Raw genomic sequence first — 17178 nt, forward strand, 5'->3', positions numbered from 1 at the left:
CCTAAATGGGAGTAAATTCTATCCCGAAGAATCTTCTCCGACAGCTTCCCTACCACTGAAATGAGGCTCACCGGCATAATTCACTAGATGCTTCATATTTCTCTTCTTAAATAAAGGAACAACATTAGCTACTCTCCAGTCCTCCAGCAAAGAGTAGGAGTAAACGGGTCCTTTTCACAATGGCAGGCAGTGACTAGTGGGGTACCGCAAGGCTCAGTGCTGGGACCCCAGCTATTTACAATATATATTAATGATCTGGATGAGGGAATTGAAGGCAATATCTCCAAGTTTGCGGATGACACTAAGCTGGGGGGCAGTGTTAGCTGTGAGGAGGATGCTAGGAGACTGCAAGGTGACTTGGATAGGCTGGGTGAGTGGGCAAATGTTTGGCAGATCCAGTATAATGTGGATAAATGTGAGGTTATCCATTTTGGTGGCAAAAACAGGAAAGCAGACTATTATCTAAATGGTGGCCGACTAGGAAAAGGGGAGATGCAGCGAGACCTGGGTGTCATGGTACACCAGTCATTGAAAGTAGGCATGCAGGTGCAGCAGGCAGTGAAGAAAGCGAATGGTATGTTAGCTTTCATAGCAAAAGGATTTGAGTATAGGAGCAGGGAGGTTCTACTGCAGTTGTACAGGGTCTTGGTGAGACCACACCTGGAGTATTGCGTACAGTTTTGGTCTCCAAATCTGAGGAAGGACATTATTGCCATAGAGGGAGTGCAGAGAAGGTTCACCAGACTGATTCCTGGGATGTCAGGACTGTCTTATGAAGAAAGACTGGATAGACTTGGTTTATACTCTCAAGAATTTAGGAGATTGAGAGGGGATCTTATAGAAACTTATAAAATTCTTAAGGGGTTGGACAGGCTAGATGCAGGAAGATTGCTCCCGATGTTGGGGAAGTCCAGGACAAGGGGTCACAGCTTAAGGATAAGGGGGAAATCCTTTAAAACCGAGATGAGAAGAACTTTTTTCACACAGAGAGTGGTGAATCTCTGGAACTCTCTGCCACAGAGGGTAGTCGAGGCCAGTTCATTGGCTATATTTAAGAGGGAGTTAGATGTGGCCCTTGTGGCTAAGGGGATCAGAGGGTATGGAGAGAAGGCAGGTACGGGATACTGAGTTGGATGATCAGCTATGATCATATTGAATGGCGGTGCAGGCTCGAAGGGCCGAATGGCCTACTCCTGCACCTAATTTCTATGTTTCTATGTCCTCCGGGAACTCGCCTGTGGCTAGAGAAGATGCAAGGATCTTCGACAAGGCTCCTGTAATCTCCTCTCTTGCCGCTGTCAATAGTCAAGTCACATTTTCCCAATAGGCTGGGATAGATTCCATCAGGCCCTGGGGATCTATCCACCTTAATGCTCTTCAAGATCCCCCACATCTCCTCCTTCTTCTTAATCTCAAACTGCCCTTTCCATTTTACTATTCTCAATACTGATCTCCATGTCCTTCTCCAAGATGAATACAGATGCAGAGTACTTGTTTAGTATCTTGCCTCTATCCCTAGACTTTAAGTGTGAATCCCATCAATTATCCTTGAGTGGTCTTCCCTTCTCCCAGGTTACCCTAGTTTTTAATGCAGGTTTAAAGCCTCGGGATTCAAAGAAAAACTTTGTGGCACCTTTCGGCCCTTCTAGTTACGTGCTTGAATTCTTTCCTCCTTATAGTCCTCAAAGGCCATGTCTGATCTTGGCCTAAGGCGATATGCAATTTCTTCTTTTCTCACTTTAAGGCCCGAGGCATTGGCGGCACTGGATCGATGCATTAGTGGGTGGGCCTGGCTTGAGCGGGGTCTAACATTTGCACTGTGCAGATCCCTAACAATGATCAAGAGAAAATGCAGCATGGTTTGGGAACAGCTATATCCAAGACTGAATTGTGGACGCAGCCCACACCTCTCTTCCATTGAGTCCATTTACACTTCATGCTGCCTTGGCAAGGCCACCAGCATTAACAAGGGCAAGTCTCACCCTGGTCGCTCCCTCTACTCCCCTCCCCCATCAGGCAAGAGGTACAGAAGTGTGAAAACGCACACCTCCAGATTCAGGGACAGTTTCTTCCCGTTTGTTATCGTGCAACTGAACCGTTCCATCACAGGACCCACTATCTACTTCATTGGAAACCCTTGGATGATCTTTAATCGGGCTTTACCTCGCACTAATTCCCTTTATCCTGTATCTATACACAATGGGTGGCTCGATTGTAATTGTGTAGTCTTTCTGTTGACAGATTAGCACGCAACAAAAAGCTTTTCACTGCACCTCGATACACATGACAATAGACTAAAGTAAACTAAAGAACAATGTCTTTATGAATTTAGTGGAAAGATGCTCAATGAATAACTGAACAAATATGACTGACGTGTTTAAAGAGGTAGCTAGTTAATCACAAGAGATAACGAATGTGAGGGATATGTAGATGGTTATTAGGTAAAGTGGAGGATGAATACTATATATCCAATGTTATGCTGACATTTCCAGTAACAGAGCACGTGTCTTAGACAACCATAAAACATTCTCCCTCTGTTTTAAACGCCCAAACCTCCCCACAATGTATTCAAGCAGTGGTTGTTGATGACAAAACATAGGTTGCAGCAGAATTCTACCTCTCACCATCACAGTAAATGATTTGGAACAAATTACTCCCATACTTTATTCACCATGAGAAGTGGGGCAGTGCAAATTATATAATAAATAAACCCCAAGTCAGATCATTAGTCAGAACTGTGCACGATACAGTGAATGCAACATCAAAAACATGTGTTCTACTCCCACTAATATGACCCAGCAGCTTGAAGGCAACATGTTCTCAGAGCGCCAGAGAGAGACCACAAGAATGGATTGCATTTACATCTTCTTCCAAGTCGTAAACCACTCACATGCAACATGTTATTTTGAAGGGCAGCCTCCACCCTTGTTAAGTAGCAAGGTAGGCAGCACAGTGGCGCAGCTGGAAGAGACATTTAGAACTAATTAGCTGAATAAAGGGCGGCACAGTGGTGCAGTGGCAGTGTTGCGGCCTCACAGCCCCGGGGACCCGGGTTCGATCCTGACCCCGGTTGCTGTCTATGTAGAGTTTGCACGTTCTCCCTGTGACCGCGTTCTGCCCACATCCCAAAGAAATTCCTCCTGCTCCCTTGAAATTCCTCCTGCTCCCTTGCTGGAGAAGGGGATTCCCCAAATATCTCCAAGAGATGGGATGATTTAGCATCACAAGGCAGGGTTTTGCAAGATGGAATTATTCATCACATAGATGAGAGCTGACGGGCTCTTTCAAGCTGATACAAAATCCCACTTCCCACTGGAGCAGTGAGGAATAAATGCAGACAACTTCCAGCACTAGACTGATGATTAATTGCATTGGGGCTAAGTCGGGGGAGAGCCACGGTGTTAAAGCAGCTGTTGTGATGACTTGACACGCTGCTGCTCAGAAGCTGGAGGTGGTCTGAGCATCTGGTGCCCATTACCAGCGACGGCGAGGCCTCATTCACGTCAGCCTGTCGGAGCTTCCTAGGATCAGGCAGCTGTTTTTTACACGTGGTTCCTGTGGTAGGAAGCTGCTTGTTAAGTGACGCGGGTTGATGGTGAAGCAACGGCCAGGGCGGCAGAGAGAGAGAGATCGCCCCCTCGCCCTTCTTGGAAATGATTGTGGGGTCCACCCAGGGGAAAGACAGGACGGCACTCCTGTAAAAATGTATTTGCCGAGCAACCTTTCCTTCCAGGCCATTCTACATGCTCTGGGTGAGACTATTGGCAGGGAAGCCACAGTCTCAGGCGCAGTGGTCAGTTTGTATGTATACTAAAGACCGAACGGACAGTGGCTCTAGCACTGGAAAGGGGGGTAACGGCGGGCGGGAATTTCACGGCGGTGGACCCATGGGGGGGGGGGGTCCCGTGATGCCGGTCATTTTGTCCAACTTTCCCACTTTTATTCTAAATGAGCTCCTGCTCCCAAATCTAAACAGGCTGGGGGAATTGCGGTCGGGGCTCACCGAACTGTTGTACAGGTTTAATGATCCTAGATTGCGGCATTACAAAGGTGAAACAGTTATAATGGGTGACTTCAATCTACATATAGATTGGGTGAATCAAATTGGCAAGGGTGCTGAGGAAGAGGATTTCTTGGAATGTATGCGGGATAGTTTTCTAAACCAACATGTAGAGGAACCAACGAGAGAGCAGGCTATTCTAGATTGGGTATTGAGTAATGAGGAAGGGTTAGTTAGCAGTCTTGTTGTGCGTGGCCCCTTGGGCAAGAGTGACCATAATATGGTTGAGTTCTTCATTAGGATGGAGAGTGACATTGTTAATTCAGAAACAAGGGTCCTGAACTTAAAGAAAGGTAACTTTGAGGGTATGAGACGTGAATTGGCCAAGATAGACTGGCAATTGATTCTTAATTGGTTGACGGTGGATATGCAATGGAAGGCATTTAAAGACTGCATGGATGAACCACAACAATTGTTCATCCCAGTTTGGCAAAAGAATAAATCAGGGAAGGTAGTGCATCCGTGGATAACAAGGGAAATCAGGGATAGTATCAAAACAAAAGATGAAGCGTACAAATTAACCAGAAAAAGCAGCCTACCAGAGGACTGGGAGAAATTCAAAGTCCAGCAGAGGAGGACAAAGGGCTTAATTAGGAAAGGGAAAATAGATTATGAAAGAAAACTGGCAGGGAACATAAAAACCTACTGCAAAAGCTTTTATAGATATGAAGAGAAAAAGATTAAAGTTAAAACAAATGTAGGTCCATTGCAGTCCGAAACAGGTGAATTGATCATGGGGAACAAGGACATGGCAGATCAATTGAATAACTAATTTGGTTCTGTCTTCACTAAGGAAGACATAAATAATCTGCCGGAAATAGCAGGGGACCGGGGGTCAAATGAGATGGAGGAACTGAGTGAAATCCAGGTTAGCCAGGAAGTGGTGTTAGGTAAATTGAATGGATTAAAGGCCGATAAATCCCCAGGGCCAGATAGGCTGCATCCCAGAGTACTTAAGGAAGTAGCCCCAGAAATAGTGGATGCATTAGTGATAATTTTTCAAAACGCTTTAGATTCTGGAGTAGTTCCTGAGGATTGGAGGGTAGCTAATGTAACCCCACTTTTTAAAAAGGGAGGGAGAGAAAACGGGGAATTACAGACCAGTTAGTCTAACGTCGGTAGTGGGGAAACTGCTAGAATCAGTTATTAAAGATGGGATAGCAGCACATTTGGAAAGTGGTGAAATCATTGGACAAAGTCAGCATGGATTTATGAAAGGTAAATCATGTCTGACGAATCTTATAGAATTTTTCGAGGATGTAACTAGTAGAGTGGATAAGGGAGAACCAGTGGATGTGTTATATCTGGAATTTCAGAAGGCTTTCGACAATGTCCCACATAAGAGATTAGTATACAAACTTAAAGCACACAGTATTGGGGGTTCAGTATTGATGTGGATAGAGAACTGGCTGGCAGACAGGAAGCAAAGAGTAGGAGTAAACGGGTCCTTTTCACAATGGCAGGCAGTGACTAGTGGGGTACCGCAAGGCTCAGTGCTGGGACCCCAGCTATTTACGATATATATTAATGATTTGGCCGAGGGAATTGAATGCAACATCTCCAAGTTTGCGGATGACATGAAGCTGGGGGGGAAGTGTTAGCTGTGTGGCGGATGCTAGGAGGCTGCAAGGTGACTTGGATAGACTGGGTGAGTGGGCAAATGCATGGCAGATGCAGTATAATGTGGATAAATGTGAGGTTATCCACTTTGGTGACAAAAACAGGAAGTAGACTATTATCTGAATGGTGGCCGATTAGGAAAGGGGGAGATGCAACGAGACCTGGGTGTCATGGTACACCAGTCATTGAAAATAGGCATGCAGGTGCAGCAGGCAGTGAAGAAGGTGAATGGTATGTTAACATTCATAGCAAAAGGATTTGAGTATAGGAGAAGGGAGGTTCTACTGCAGTTGTACAGGGTCTAGGTGAGACCACACCTGGAGTATTGCATAGTTTTGGTCTCCTAATCTCAGGAAAGACATTCTTGCCATAGAGGCAGTACAGAGAAGGTTCACCAGACTGATTCCTGGGATGTCAGGACTTTCATATGAAGAAAGACTGGATAGACTCGGCTTGTACTCGCTAGAATTTAGAAGATTGAGGGGGGATCTTATAGTAATTTACAAAATTCTTAAGGGGTTGGACAGGCTAGATGCAGGAAGATTGATCCCGATGTTGGGGAAGTCCAGAACAAGGGGTCATAGTTTAAGGATAAGGGGGAAATCTTTTAGGACCGAGATGAGGAAAACATTTTTCACACAGAGAGTGGTGAATCTCTGGAATTCTCTGCCACAGAAGGTAGTTGAGGCCAGCATTGGCTATATTTAAGAGGGAGTTAGATGTGGCCCTTGTGGCTAAAGGGATCAGGGGGTATGGAGCGAAGGCAGGTACAGGATACTGAGTTGTATGATCAGCCATGATCATATTGAATGGCTGTGCAGGCTCGAAGGGCCGAATGGCCTACTCCTGCACCTATTTTCTATGTTTCTATATGTATATACTTTTAAGCGCTGCATGTATATACAGATGGCACAGGGACGGACACGGAGGGGAGGTTCAATGTGGAATTGGATGGATCCACCTATAGCGTGTTCTGGAACTCGGGCCAATTGCGTTGTCATGCTTGCAAAGTGGGACATTTTCGCAGGAATTGTCCCAGAACCCGGGCTGCCAGTTCTACCACGGTGGCCCGGGAAAGCACTGCTGGCCCATCTGAGGCTGCCAGTTCTATCACAGTGGCCCAGAAAGGCAATGCTCCCTTACCCCCACCCCCCCTCACCCCCCCATGTCCGTACCTGTGGCGGTAGATGTCGGTAAAGTGCGTGGAGCAGACGAGGATGAGGGATGGGAGCGTCAGTGGGAGGAAAGCTAAGAAAAAGAAGCACCTCCGAGCGGGACCTCTGGCAGTAGATAAACTCGTGCTCTCCTCTGAGCCTAGCCTAGGGAAGCCTAAGGACCAACGGGAGGCTGGAGAAGGTGAGCAGGTAGACGGTAGTGCGGAGTCAGAGGCTTCCGCAATGGAGCTCACTGTACCACCGCACGCCAGTGGCTGGAAGAGGAGGAGGCATGGGTCCTCCGATACGGACTGCAGCCCTGAAATCCAGGGGCAATCTGTAGGGGGGCCTTCACTCCCTTTCGAGGTGGTGTACCCGGGACACGCATCCTCTGAGCTGGAGGATGCCTCTGTAGTACAGGGACCACCTGAGGGTGGTGATGCACTACCCGTGGGAGCTGTTCCCCCAGAGAGCTAGTCCCCTGGCTTAGAGGATGACCAGGGCAGCCTGAAGGGGAAGACTTTGGTGGGGGTGGGTCCCCAGCCTGTGCTCCCCGTTGAGGCACCCCAGAGGGGTGAGCTCCCCTACTGGCCGAGGGAGTAGGGGAGACTCCAGGAGCATCGGCCCCTGAGTGCCACAGTGAGGTGATTCCCCTGGTGGTGACGGCGCTGGGGTGGGTACCAAAGGTGCGGAGAAGTTCTTGAAGGACTCCAGAGGGAGTAGGAATAAGGCGGAGTTGGCTGTCGACCTGGCGGGACCCATGCAGTCCATTTATGCCATCCTTCAGAAGAAAGGAAAGGAGGCGGGTCTCACGAAAAATGAGCGGCGCCAGTTCCAAGTGCTTTTTAAAGGCCTAAAGAGAGGCCTGAAGGTTAGGGGTGGCTCCACTCTTTCACGGGGTGCTGGTAAAAGATCTTCACAATGAAGCTCTCTATAGCCAGCCTGAATATCAATGGGGGCAGTGGGTCTCACCACCTCTCGGTGCTCAGGAACGGGAGGTACGCAGTGAGCTTCTTGCAGGAAACACACACTGTGGCTAGTGATGAACACACCTGGCTCCTGGAGTGGGAATCTACATGAGCCATCTTAACTCCAGTTCGAGTGGAGTGGATTTCTTGTTGGCCCCATCTTTCCAGCCGGAGATCCTCAAGGTACAGGAAATTGTACCAGGCTGGTTGCTGTATCTGGCCTTGCGCCTGGATGGTGTGCCGTTACACTTTAGCAATGTGTATGCCCCCAAGACCGGCGCAATGCAGACGCGCCTAACCCAGGAGGTGACCACTTAGTTGAATACCATCAACCGTGGAGAGTGTGTTTTCCTTAGGGGAGATTTTAATTGTACCCTTGAGTGGAGAGATCCCTCTGGCGTTCAGCGTGACTCAGTAGCAGTGAAGACATTAAGGGAGCTGGTGGACTCTTTTGAGCTGGTCGACGCGTGGCGGACTTTCCATCCTGACTCTAGTGCCTTCTCGTACAGGTTTGAGGGTGGTGGTTCCTGTATTGACCACTTGTACATTTCCAAGGCCTATGTCTCCTGTGCTTCGGCAGCCTCCATGCGGCCGGTGCCGTGCTCGGACCACTGCCTGGTGCGAGTGGACTTTATCCCAGCGCACACACGGGCAAGGTCCGCGTACTGGCATTTTAATAACCGGCTGCTGGAGGATCGCCGATTCAGGAAGTTCTGGGTAAAGTGGAGAGAGGGGCAGGGGCAGGGGCATTTCCTTTCCCTAAGGCAGTGGTGGGACGTGGGGAAGGTCTATGTCCATCTGTTTTGCCAGGACTATGCGAGTGGGTCGACCAAGGGGCAAGGCTCCAAGATCAGACGGCTTGAGAGAGAGTTGCTCGACTCGGAGTCACGCCTGGGTCGGGCTGGCGGGGACTCATGTGAGTGGCGGGAGTACCAGAAGGGAGCACTGAGGGACTTGCAGCTTTGGAGGTCCCGGGGCGTGTATGTGAGGTCCAGATGTTGCACGATCTGGAGAAGTGGCGAGGAGCCCGCAGGCAGCTCATTGAGTTGCTTGTGGATGATGGCTCCTCTGTCACAGATCCAGAGAGCATTGGTGCCTCGGTTCAGTCTTTCTACAGGACTCTGTTCTCCGCGGGTACATCTAGTGGGGTTGCACAGGGGGTCCTTACCCGTAGGGCTTACCCGTAGTGTGCAAAGAGGTGGCTGAGCACCTCGATGATCCCTTAACTGGAGGAGCTTACTGCTACCCTGCACCAACTCAGGGGAGGCAAGTCTCCAGGACTGGGTGGGCTGACGGTGGAGTTTCTTAGAGCATTCTGAGATGTCCTAGGGGGTGACTATATGAAGGTCCTGGGGGGAGAGCCTGGCGACCGGGGAGATGCCCTTCTCGGGGCGCAGGGCAGTCGTTGCTACTCCACCTTTTGAAGAACTGCCGCCCGGTCTCTCTCCTCAGCACAGAATACAAAGTCTTTGCACGGGCATTGGCGAATCGCCTGGGTCCCGTGCTGTCCCAAGTGATCCACCCGGACCAGTCCTACACAGTCCCGGGCCAGTCCATCCAGGACAATATCCATCTGGTCCGGGACCTGATCCATCTGTCCAAGGGGGCTGGACAGTCAGTCACCTTTCTCTCCCTTGACCAAGAGAAGGCGTTTGACAGGGTGGATCACGACTACCTTCTTGGAACTCTGCAGGCGTTCGGATTTGGACCGCACTTCGTGGCCCGAGTCCGGCTTTTGTATGGTGCTGCGGAATGCCTTGTTAAGGTCAACGGCTCTGTTGGCCCCCCATTCACTTAGGGAGGGCGGTACGTCAGGGATGTCCCAGGCCAGCTGTATTCCATCTACGTAGAGCCATCACTGTGCCTTCGCCGTAGGCAGTTGGCAGGCCTGGCTTGACCGGGGCCGGGGGTGGAGGTGGATCTTTCGACCTACGCCGATGATGCCCTTCTGATGTTCACCGACCCTGTTGACCTGCGGAGGATGCGTGTGTGCCAGCAGGTTTTCTCGGCTGCATCCTCCGCCCGGATCAACTGGGGAAGTGTTCTGGTCTCTTGGTGGGTCAGTGGGTGTGCACTCCCTGCCGGAGGAGATGACATCTTATGCGTGGAGCACCACGCACCTCCTCTACCTGGGGTCTACCCGAGTCCCATTGAGGGGGCTTGGCCGGCGAAGTGGCAGGAGCTAGAGGTGAAAGTCGTTGCCCAGCTAGGCCGTTCTCTCTTCCCGGGAGAGAGCATTGGTCATAAACCAGCTGGTGGCCTCTATGTTGTGGTACCAGCTGGGCACTCTGGTCCCGCCCTCTTTATGTCACCTTGATCCAGAGGAAGTTGGTGACCTTCTTCTGGGGAGAGAGGAATCATTGGGTCTCTGCTAGGATTCTGAATCTGGAGAAGGGCGGTCAGGCGCTGGTTTGAGTCAGTACCCAGATTGTGTTAATACTCTGTATGTTTATTTTATTTTTTGAAGAAAAGTATTTGTAGAATAAAAATTTGTGTTTAAACGGGACTGTAGCTCTGGGTTGTGCTACCTGCAGTTGCCTGAGTCACCAATGCAAGGAACGGCAGACGCTGGCTTACCAAGGAAAGACAAAGTGCCGGAGTAACGGGTTAGGCAACATCTCTGGAGAACATGGATCTGAGTTATCTACCCATTGTTCCTCACCTCTCCTCCTACCACCTCACGCCTCCTCCTCTTTATACTGGCTACCTTCCCCCTCCACTCTCACTCCTCACCCAACACGTCAATGATTCCTTCCCACCTCCTCCCGACCCACTGATAATTTCTTGACCCGCTGAGTTCCTCCAGCAGATTATTGGTTCGTCCATTCTCCAGCATCTCTCGCGTCTCCACCACCTCGGACCCATGTTCTCTGTGGTGATTTTGCATCTTTTAAATACCGCAGGAGCCTTGCAAAGTGCATGGGGGCAGATCTGAGCAAGTCCATTGCCCTGAAGTTTAAGACAGGTCTTGAATACAGTGACGTTCCTGGTAATCAAAGAAGTTTAGAGTTTTTAAGAGTTTAGAGATACAGCGCAGAAACAAGCCCTTCGGCTCACCGGGTCCGCGCCGACCAGCGATCCCCACACATGAACGCTATCCTACACCCACTAGGGACAATTATTTACATTTACATCGGCAATTAACCTACAAACCTGTACGTCTTTGGAGTGTGGGAGGAAACTGAAGATATTGGAGAAAACCCACGCACGTCACGGGGAGAATGAACAAACGCCGTACAGACAGCACCCGTAGTCGGGATCGAACCCGGGTCTTTGGCGCTGCATTCTCATAAGGCAACAACTCTACCACTGCACCACCATGACCGCCCTACGGTAGATGGAGACACAAGGAACTGCAGATGCTTATAGTTGGGAGATACAGCGCGGAAACAGTGCCTTCCGCCCACCGATCACACTAGTTCTGTTATCCCACTTCGCAGGCACACCCTACCCACAAGGGGCAATTTACAGAAGAATACCCTTTACACACCCGCAGTGTGGGAGGAAACTGCAGCATGGAGGAAACTCATGCGGTCACAGGGAAAACGTATAGACTTCACACAGACAGCTCCCGAGGTCATCATCAAACCTGTCTCTGGCACTGTGAGACACCTCTGTGTGTTACCTTTTATAAGTTTTGCTGGTATACTGAAAGAAAGACTCAAAGTATTGAGGTAACTCAGCGGGTCAGGCGGCATCTCTGCAGAACGTGGATAGGTGACATTTTGGTTCTGAAAAAGGGTCCTGGCGGGATACTGTAAGTCACCTATCCATGTTCTCCAGAGATGCTGCCTGGTCCGCCTTGTTACTCCAGCATGATGTGTCTTTTTTCTCCCCCCATGTTAGATCATGGACCTGGCCTTCGTCATATCCATCACGGGGACTGCTTGCTGCGCCACTGACCTGTTCATCCACTGCACTCCTGTGTTTCCCTCAGCGTGCCCGACCCTTCGCCTCCCTCATTTAATTTTGCCGTCACCGCTTTTTGGTTTGCCTCGAGCAGCAGCTCGATATCTTGGATGGCCCTGCCAGTCCTTTGCAGTGCCAACTCCACGCTCCAGCCGTCATCTCCTGGGGGTGGGAGGGAGGTCTCCGTGGGCGGCTGAAGGGCAGGAACGGTGGGCGATGGGGGCTCAGGCTTTAGATACTTGGAGTTCTCCAGCAGAACTGCACGCACGTGCGTTAAGGAAAACCCAGAGACTACAGACAAGGCCAGAAGAAGTAATTAAGGCAGGTGATTGAGTAAATGAGACCCTCCACCCACCTCTCTTTCCCAGTTTTGTGTCTCCCCCCCTCCTCCTACTCCATCAGTCTGAAGAAGAGTTCCGACCCGAAATGTTGCCCGACCCACTGACGAAATGTGGAGGAAGGAACTGCAGATGCTGGTTTACACTGAAGATAGACACAAAATGTTGGAGTAACTCAGCGGGACAGGCAGCAACTCTTTTGAGAAGGAATGGATGATATGGTGAGTCGAGACCTGCTGAGTTCCTCCAGCACTGTATGTTTTGCTCAGGAGAGAAAGATCCTTCTGCGAGTCAAATAAATGTACAGCCTCAAAGCCGGACTTCACCGACAGGCTATTTGGAACGAATAGATAAAAAGGATACAGTTAAACCTCTGGATCTTCTGAAGTTCTGAGATAACAGACCTGGAAAATACAGAAGCTCGTGAGATACAAGGAAAGTCTTTGACTGCGTGGCATGTAGATTAACATGGGGAGATCGATCTATCCCACTCGATTACGAGTCAGGGTTCACTGAAATAAAACTGAACGCGCTGGAAACATTCAGCAGGTCAGGCAACATCTGCAGACAGGGAAACAGAGATAATGTTTCAGGTCCATGGTCTTTCACCAGAATATTAAGATGCCTGTTGTTTCTCTTGCCACCAGGTGCTGAGTGATTCCACTAATGCCTGCCTTCATTTCAGATTCCCAGAATCTACATATTTCTTGTCAGCATTCAGCGGAGACAAGGAAACACTTTTTCACACAGAGAGTTGTGAGTCTGTGGAATTCTCTGCCTCAGAGGGCAGTGGAGGCCGGTTCTCTAGATACTTTCAAGAGAGAGCTTGATAGGGCTCTTAAAGATAGCGCAGGGGATATGGGGAGAAGGCAGGAACAGGGTGCTGATTGGGGATGATCAGCCATGATGACATTAAATGGCGGTGCTGGCTCGAAGGGACGAATGGCCTACTCCTGCACCTATTGTCTAACGCTCTCCTTATTTGGCCCTGCTGAGTGCCCCCCACCCCCAAGGACTGTCTCCCTCGGATGGTCACGTCGCACAGACACATCTGCACTTTAGTCTGTTTTGACAATTTTACTGTTGTAATGTTCTTTGTACAAACCATGTTCTCGGGGTATCTAAACCAAGATGTTAGTAGTTACTTAAGTTATGATGTCAGATGGAAGCTGCATACCCAAATCTCGTTGCACTTATGTGCAATGACAATAAAATATATTATTATTATTATTATTATCTGAACAGGGAAACCCATTAGCATTTTAGGGGGCAGAGGTGGGGAAATTAAAAGGGCATCCAACTTGAACCAATGTAATGAGTCGCACTTCTTAGGTTCAGTTGTTAGGTTAGGTTTTATTATAGTCGTGTATTGAGGTACAGTGAAAAGCTTTGTGTTGCAAACAGATCAGATAATACCATACATAGATACAACCTAGTCAAACTCAAGTACAGTAGGTAGAGCAAAGGGGAAGATACAGAGTGCAGAATATAGTTCTCAGCATTGTAGCGCATCAGTTCCAGAGACGGGGTGGAAGATTGCAACCTTTACGTGATCCGCCCTGTTTCGACTAATGCAATCAACTCGACGTGCACAAACGGAAGATCAAATAGAACAAGTTGTCCAACAACTTTAGGCTGTGCACGCCACACGAAAGAAGAAGAAGAAGTTCCAGAGACAAAGTCCAATATCCACAATGGGGTTGAGGTGAATCGGACAGTACCCTAGCTTATGGAAGAACCATTCAGAAGCCTGACAGAGGGGAAGAAGCTGTCCCCAAGTCGGGTGGTGCATGCTTTCAAGCTTCTGTACCTTCTGCCGGACGGGAGCGGGGAGAAGAATGAATGACCGGGACTGGGACAATGTTGGCTGCTTTCCCGAGGCAGCGTGAGTGTAGATGGAGTCGATGGTGGGGAGTCTGGTCTGTGTGATGGACTGGGTAACATCCACAACTCTCTGCGATTTCTTTCAGTTTTGGGCAGAGCTTTTCATAGGTCAGAGCATTGATGCTGTTCCGTTCTATAACTCGGGAGAAGGTGCTTATCGAATAAAGCATTGTGACATTTTTTTAGGTGTGTTACAGTCACCCGAAAAGTCACAGCAAATTCCTCACCAGTTCTCCTCCTGTCCGCTGGCCTGTTGACTGGGCATGTCCTTGGATTTTCGCTCCTGTGTTTTTTCACACACGTGTCGGCACCAGTCCGTTGCTGCAGTAACGTATCTACACCAGGCAGGGAGAAAGCAATTATCCACAAGCACAATACCACTGGTTCACCCACTTACAACCTGGTCCAAACAGTAGTTCCAGAGAGATGGGAGACCTCTGGAGAGGGCCAGAGTCAGTTGAGCTGCCCAGGTTTTTTACAAGCAACCATTCCCAATATGTCAGCCTTAGATATTCACAGATATTTGGATACAGTGGGAACCAAGAGGTAAGGTATAATCAAAGGGGTGATATGGTGGCCCAATGGTAGAGTTGCTGCCAGCACCAGACACCCAGGTTCGATCACGATTATGGGAGCTGTCATAACGGACTTTGTACATTCTGCAAGTGCCCACGTGGGTTTTCTCCGAGTGCTCCGCTTTCCTTCCACGCACCAAAGATGTACAGGTTTGCAGGTTAATTGGCTTCAGTAAAATTGTAAATTGTCCGTAGTGTATAGGATAGTGCTAGTGTACAGGGATCGCTGGTCGGTGTGGACTCAGTGGGCCGAAGGGCCTGTTTCCACTCTGTATCGCTAAACTAAACTAAACAAAGAGCATGGAAAGAGGCCCAACTCATCCTTGCCGACCAAGATGCACCTCCAAGCTGGCCCTTCATTGCCCTCATTTGATCCATATGTCGCGCAACCTCTCCTGTCCATGTTGCCCACTCCTTTAATTACTTTTAATTTGAATTAAATTCAATAATTATTAATTTCTAACTGCACTGTAATTTTTATTCTTGTATTTTATACATCTTATTCTATTTTAGCTTGTTTTTATTTTCTATTCTTTGTAATGACTGTTTTTAATTGCTTTTTAATGCTTTGTGTAAAGCAATTTGAATTACCTTGTTGCTGAAATGTGCTATCTTTGGTTTGAAGGGCCGAATGGCCTCCTCCTGCACCTATTTTCTATGTTTCTATATAAATAAACTTGCTTGCTTGAGAGGATGGGGATGAGCCACCTTGAACTGCTGCACACCTTTCTGGTGAAAGCTCTCCGTAAAGGCTGTAGACCTCGAGTTCCAGGATTTAGTTCCCAAAAGAATGAAAGAGTATTATTTGTCCAAGTCTGGTCTGTGTGCGACTTGAAGATGCTGGAGATCCCATGTACAGGGCTGCCCGTGTCATTTTAGGCTGCAGAGATTAGGAAGGGGTTGCATTGTTGAAGAGACATCGGCAGATTGCTGCTGCACCTAGTTGCTGCTCCCCGTTGCAGCCCCAGTGCACCCGAGGGGGAAGGGGAATCGTGCACAGTGGTGCCAATAAGACCTCAGCCTCAATCTTCAGACCCGCACATCACCCATTTAAAGCAGAGATGAGGCTAAACGCTCCCTCGGAAGAAAGCAGAATCTTTGAATGTTACAGAACTGGTAGGGAATTGAAGAATGCAGGTGAACAGAGGGATCTGGGAATAACTGTGCACAGTTCCCTGAAAGTGGAATCTCATGTAGATAGGGTGGTAAAGAAAGCTTTTGGTGTGCTGGCCTTTATAAATCAGAGCATTGAGTATGGAAGTTGCGATGTAATGTTAAAATTGTACAAGGCATTGGTGAGGCCAATTCTGGAGTATGGGGTACAATTTTGGTCGCCTAATTATAGGAAGGATGTCAGCAAAATAGAGAGAGTACAGAGGAGATTTACTAGAATGTTGCCTGGGTTTCAGCAACTAAGTTACAGAGAAAGGTTGAACAAGTTAGGGCTTTATTCTTTGGAGCGCAGAAGGTTAAGGGGGGACTTGATAGAGGTCTTTAAAATGATGAGAGGGATAGACAGAGTTGACGTGGATAAGCTTTTCCCACTGAGAGTAGGGAAGATTCAAACAAGGCGACATGAGTTGAGAATTAAGGGACAGAAGTTTAGGGGTAACATGAGGGGGAACTTCTTTACTCAGAGAGTGGTGGCTGTGTGGAATGAGCTTCCAGTGAAGGTGGTGGAGGCAGGTTCGTTTTTATCATTTAAAAATAAATTGGATAGTTATATGGACGGGAAAGGAATGGAGGGTTATGGTCTGAGCGCAGGTATATGGGACTAGGGGAGAATACGTGTTCGGCACGGACTAGAAGGGTCGAGATGGCCTGTTTCCGTGCTGTAATTGTTATATGGTTAATATTAGATAGTTGAAATGCAGGTTGGGGAGGGAGGGGGTGAAAGGACTTCAAGGGGGAGGCAGGAATGCAAGAGGTTCCAAGCAGATCATCCATGCATGTCAGAGCAAGCTCGAGGTGTCAGAAGTAACTCAGTAGGTCAGGCAGCATCTCCGGAGAACATGGAGAGGTGATGTTTTGGGTCAGGACCCAAAACATCACCGGCTCTTTGTTTAGTTTAGAGACACAGAGTGGAAACAGGCCCTTCGGCCCACCGAGTCCACGCTGACCAGCGATCCCTGTACACTAGCACTATCCTGTGGCGAGGTGGAGATAGGACAAAGCTTGGCACTTAATAGTTGAACACAGGCGAGGGGGGAGTTGATTTTTTTTTAAAAAAATTTTTTTTTATTAGAAGTAAGTACAATACAGTGGCACCTTTGTACAGGATCCCAACATTATATTAACATATTACATTCTCTGTACAACTTCCTTTTTTTTATTTTTATAAAGAAAAAAGTAAGAAGAGAAAAAAGAAAAATAGGTCGTAAAGAGTGAAGGATAGACTAGTGTGTGTGAGCAAAAGGCAGAAAAAGAAAATGGTGAAGAAATGAAATGCGTGAGGAGGGAGAGCAGGAAGGAATTTGTTCAATCGCCACAAGGAGATGATTATTTATGTTCTAGATCGTCTTTCACCCATACTTGAAACTTTTAATTTTCGCGATACTATACAGTAGCACCACATGCCTCCAAGTAATCAATAAATAAGGTGTGAGTTGATAAGCAGATGGATAGACAAAGTGTGTTGGAAAGAACTGCAGATGCTGGTTTACACCAAAG

General features: G+C 48.4%; 1 protein-coding gene across 4 annotated transcripts in view; it reads right to left on the reverse strand.

Annotated features, from left to right (window-relative positions):
* Window positions 1-10233: 10233 nt before the first annotated feature.
* c3h5orf34 (chromosome 3 C5orf34 homolog) overlaps window positions 10234-17178 on the reverse strand; it is a 39521-nt gene continuing 32576 nt past the window's right edge. For all 4 annotated transcript variants that reach the window (XM_033018487.1, XM_033018485.1, XM_033018484.1 and 1 more), the window contains 4 exons: window positions 14161-14268; window positions 12413-12453; window positions 11706-11969; window positions 10234-10788 (listed from right to left, as the gene is read on the reverse strand). In XM_033018487.1, the coding sequence (XP_032874378.1) occupies window positions 11710-11969; window positions 12413-12453; window positions 14161-14268 (409 nt within the window). In that variant the 3' untranslated portion in view covers window positions 10234-10788; window positions 11706-11709. The remainder of the gene's footprint in view (window positions 10789-11705; window positions 11970-12412; window positions 12454-14160; window positions 14269-17178) is intronic.

This window comes from Amblyraja radiata, chromosome 3, assembly GCF_010909765.2.
Source record: "Amblyraja radiata isolate CabotCenter1 chromosome 3, sAmbRad1.1.pri, whole genome shotgun sequence".
Classification (NCBI taxonomy): domain Eukaryota; kingdom Metazoa; phylum Chordata; class Chondrichthyes; order Rajiformes; family Rajidae; genus Amblyraja; species Amblyraja radiata.